The sequence below is a fragment of the Oxyura jamaicensis genome, chromosome 18 (assembly GCF_011077185.1).
Source record: "Oxyura jamaicensis isolate SHBP4307 breed ruddy duck chromosome 18, BPBGC_Ojam_1.0, whole genome shotgun sequence".
NCBI classification, from domain to species: Eukaryota; Metazoa; Chordata; class Aves; order Anseriformes; family Anatidae; genus Oxyura; species Oxyura jamaicensis.
Window position 1 is genome coordinate 60,348 of NC_048910.1, and position 4,466 is coordinate 64,813.

General features: G+C 36.7%; 1 protein-coding gene across 1 annotated transcript in view; it reads left to right on the top strand.

Annotated features, from left to right (window-relative positions):
* Positions 1–351: 351 nt before the first annotated feature.
* GLP2R (glucagon like peptide 2 receptor) overlaps positions 352–4,466 on the top strand; it is a 34,707-nt gene continuing 30,592 nt past the window's right edge. Inside the window, exons 1-3 of the mRNA XM_035342712.1 lie at positions 352–364; positions 760–864; positions 4,017–4,138. Coding sequence (XP_035198603.1) covers positions 352–364; positions 760–864; positions 4,017–4,138 — 240 coding nt within the window. The remainder of the gene's footprint in view (positions 365–759; positions 865–4,016; positions 4,139–4,466) is intronic.

Here is a 4,466-nt window from a genome sequence, read left to right on the forward strand (position 1 = left end):
AATAAAATAAAATAAAATAAAATAAAATAAAATAAAATAAAATAAAAGACAAAAGGACAGAAAATAACCAAAAAACTAGTGCAGTCATTAATACATTTTATTTTATCTTACTCTAACATGACTGCACCATTTCACTTCTGCATTTTAAAGTGGTTTATCTTAACCTTAAGTCCTGTGAGTGATACGATACCCTAAAACTGACTGAGCTTTTCTGAGAGATTGTAAGCTCTCTGTCCTTTAGCGCCCCGGGTTCACTATCAGAGAAGTTTATAGTGGTCTGTCCTGAAAATTGGTGTCAGAGCAGTCATGAAAAGTAGAATATTTTCCATTTATCAGCTAAAAGTATGTGGCATGTACAAACACAGTGAGTGAGAGCATGCCTGGAATCTGTTACATTCGGACAACAGAGGCCTCAGGATGATTTAGAACAACACCCTTAGTTCATAATAAAGCATGTAATACCTACTGCTGTTTTGTACATCCAGGGAAGGACAGCAGCTATTTGTGCACCGTGCACCAAACACTGCACTGTGAATGCAAAAAGTTTATGTTAAATCTAAATAATTTCTGTCTAGAACACAGATCTCTATATGATGGGATTTGTATCCACTCCACACAGAATGAACCCATGTGATTGCAGGTTACTCAGTATTCAATGTTTTTCATGATTATCCATTGTCTAAACTTATTTAAAAACAAACAAACAAACAAACAAACAAAAACAACAACAAAAAAACATCTATTTGCTTTTCTCCCCAGGAATACATTGTAATGGAACATTTGATCAGTTTGTTTGCTGGCCTTACTCACCCCCAGGAAATGTCTCTGTTCCTTGCCCTTCATATTTGCCATGGTTGGAAAATGGTAATGTGAATGTAGTAACTTTTCTTGGAGTTTAAGCTGGGAATCCAGATATAGGACAGATGATTCTGGTCTATTTTGTCCTAGTGTTCTTTGAAATGTCTGAGGGCTTTCATGTCTTACCTCTTTTTACCTCTTTTTACCTCTTTTCTTGTTCGAGACATGGAATTACTGTTGCTGTTCAATTGTGTACCCTTTTTCTCCATCTGTGCTCATTACAGCTCTGTATTGTCTGCTACAAAGCAATATTTCCAAGAACATGTAACTATACAGCCAGGCCTTGATTGGCAGTAACATATTTAGGGTTCAGCTTCTGGGATCCCCACTGACATCGAAATGACATCAAAACTGTGCCACCAGCAAATGGTATGCTGAACAAAAGAATTTTCAAAGCTGTATTGTCCTGGCTGGAGCAGATGATGGAGGCTTTCAGGAAGGGAAAAATAATAACATCTGTAGGACCAAAGCTATCCAAACACAAACTTCCCTTTCTACAAAAGAAATTAAAAGGCATTCCTACCAGCATAGCCTAGTGAATCTGACTCCTGCTACATAGTGTTTCTTAGCTAGCTACTTGTGGCTTTCTTAGTGTGAGAAACACTCTATAGCCAATAACTTAGGCTCAGGCGAGGATCTCGGTGAAGTAGCATTTTTATTCGCTATTGCAATTGCGGACGTCCCACAAGCAGGAGCAGGCCTACTAGTTCCATAACTAAGTTTATATACTTTTTTTCTCGATGACCAGTACCCTCCCCTGTTTCATACTGAGTGGGTAATCCCGGTTCACAATCTATCTGGTGCTTCACAGACTCTTTGAGGTGGTATTATTTCTTAAACATTGATTTCTGCCTAGTTGTTCTAAGGATTCTGATTGTCTGCATTTTACAAGGTTGCCTGTTAAGCTTTCTTATCACTGCAAGCATAACTAAATACATTCCTCCCCTCTAAACAATGTAACCCTGCAAAAACAACATTTTTATTCCCACATTAGTCACATTTGCAATACCACTTAAAAGAACCAATTGTGGGTGAGTCCTTTAGTTTATGGGAGACTACGATGGTATGCTTATACTATCTTTCTCCAGGTAGGTTTGATATGGAATTTTATCATTTGTCTTTTTTGTGGCTGCTAAGCTGAAAGAAGACCAGCCTCTATCTATTCTACCAAACATCTGCTTCTGCCAATTGTTTGGAACAAATTCAACCATTCATAACAAATATAATAACAAACATATTCCTTCCCTCCATGTAATAAACTCCTTTGTTGTTGTTGTTGTTGGTTTTTGTTTGTTTTCTTTCCCTCCTCTTTTTCTGTCTGAATTTCTGCTAAAGCAAGATGTAGTCATGATGTTTTTCACTGTGATCACAATAGGGAATACATTGGAGATGCATTTTCATCTGTGCCTACATACCTTAGGAAAAAATGCATTGAGATAGCCCTGCTGTCTCCCCTAGGATTTCTGTGTGGCTGGTCTTTCTAGTGCTCCCTATTTTCATTGCTGGTCCCCTTTCCAAGGCACAGGTGTGTGGGACTTAGCTGGACTTGGACCAGAAATCCTTGGAAGTTTGAGATAGATTTTTTCTGTTTTGTCATCATTGCCAAGTTTGAGCAGTAGAAAATTATAATAGTATAGAACTAAGATTTTGGACCACATTTCAGTTTCTTCTTCTCCTCCTTTTTTTTTTTTTTTCATTGTCTAGATCAAGTATCCAGTTATGGTCATATGGTCCACATGAATTTTAGTTCTTGTTCCTGGCTCATGAAGCCCAAGGCACAAACTCACAGTCAGGTTCCTGCATAGCCACTTTGAAGATGAAAGTTTATCAAGTATGACCAAATTTCTCCCTAATGTTGATGCATAAGAACTGACAATGTATTTTTTCTTCTCTCCCACTTTGTGTGTCAGATTGGTCAGTTTAATGCCTAGAGAGATAACCTGGCAACAGAATGGGACCACATCACAGCAGAGCAATTTCTGAATGAAAGCTCAGGAAGTTGGTCTGTAACTAGCACAGACCTGAAGATTCCTCCTGACATGATCTTATCTGGAATTCCAGGATCCCTTATTTTTTTTTTGTCCTAGACTGGAACACTTTTCTCCTCTGGCCTGTATTTTTTTTTTTTAATTAAAAAACAAAACCAAAAACAAACAAAAAGAAAACACCACCAAAAAACATCTTGAATGCATCAGGTCCTTTAAGAAAACCTTCCTCTCTGTGCAGTGTGCCAGATTGCCAGTAAAAGTGGAGAAGCCATTTTCTGCCTGGGGAACCTGTTTTAACTTGTTAGACCACACAAACTACACTGGGCATGAACAGCAGCCCTCCCACAAAGCTCCTGCTCTGTCAGAGCAATCTGTGGTCTAAAAACAGTTCTCTCCATTCCAGTTATTCTAAGTAAAATGAGATATTCTGGTGATTGCTACAACACATTTTATATATATTTATTATATTTATAATTAAACACTTGTGAATTCAAGAATGAATGAAAAAGCTCAGGTCTGATTAGAAATCATTTAATGATTTAGGAAGGCATCTGTTGAGGACAATCTTAAGATGAGGTCATGAGGCTAAGAGAGGAAATATGGAGAAAATGAAGAGACACTGAAAAACAAATATCAGCCAGAATCTCCATACCATGATGTTATAGGCAAATTCTAGTTTAGTATAACTACAATGCACTGAAAGACAAGAAAGCTCCACCTGCTGATAGGGTCCAAAAGTGTATACATAAAACATCAACCACAGGTGCTTTGAAATTCAAAAGAAAGATAATTCCCTAGTCAAAACACAGTCTTCTTCCTATAATTTTTGCAGCACAGCATAGTCAGTGTTGACGTAGTGAGGCAAAAGAATTAAAATGAAACATGGGCTTATCTTTTGGATGGAGTAACCATGTATTTGTAGAGTGAGTATATACTGGGAACTGATTTTTGTTATATTATGTTCCAATTTTCTTCTGTGTAAATATAAAAAATATATTGTCAAAAAAAAAAAAATAGAAGGTGTGGGTGTTTTTGGTGTTTTTATTTGCTTGCTTGGTTGGTTTTTATGGAGGGACTATTGCTATGGTATGAAGGAGAAATCCTTAAAATGTGCATGAAAAATTGTATCTTTATTTTGACCTTTCAGACTAAACCTCTGTTTACTTTCAGGAAGTTCAGGAAATGTATACAGAGTCTGTTTGGATGAAGGAATTTGGCAAAGGAAGGAAAACTCCACAGACATTTGGCGTGATAGTTCAGAATGTTCTGAGGAAAATCATTTCAGAAAAAAAGTAAGTATGAGGTTTTATATTATGGTTTAATACTTTAATCTTCTTAATCCCTTCTTGAATAACTGATAAAATGTTTCTATTGAATACCTGCAAAAGATATTCATATTTCATTTAGATTACCAAATAGGAAACCTGCTTAGAAGAAGCAGAGGAGGAAAGATTAAGGAGGAGAATTCCTGCTTTAGATGAAACAAATTATTTTCTGTTCAGTCCACTGTTCACATGTGCTGAATTCCTCCTAGTAAAATTGAGAGAAAAGAAAAGGAAAGGAAAGGAAAGGAAAGGAAAGGAAAGGAAAGGAAAGGAAAGGAAAGGAAAGGAAAGGAAA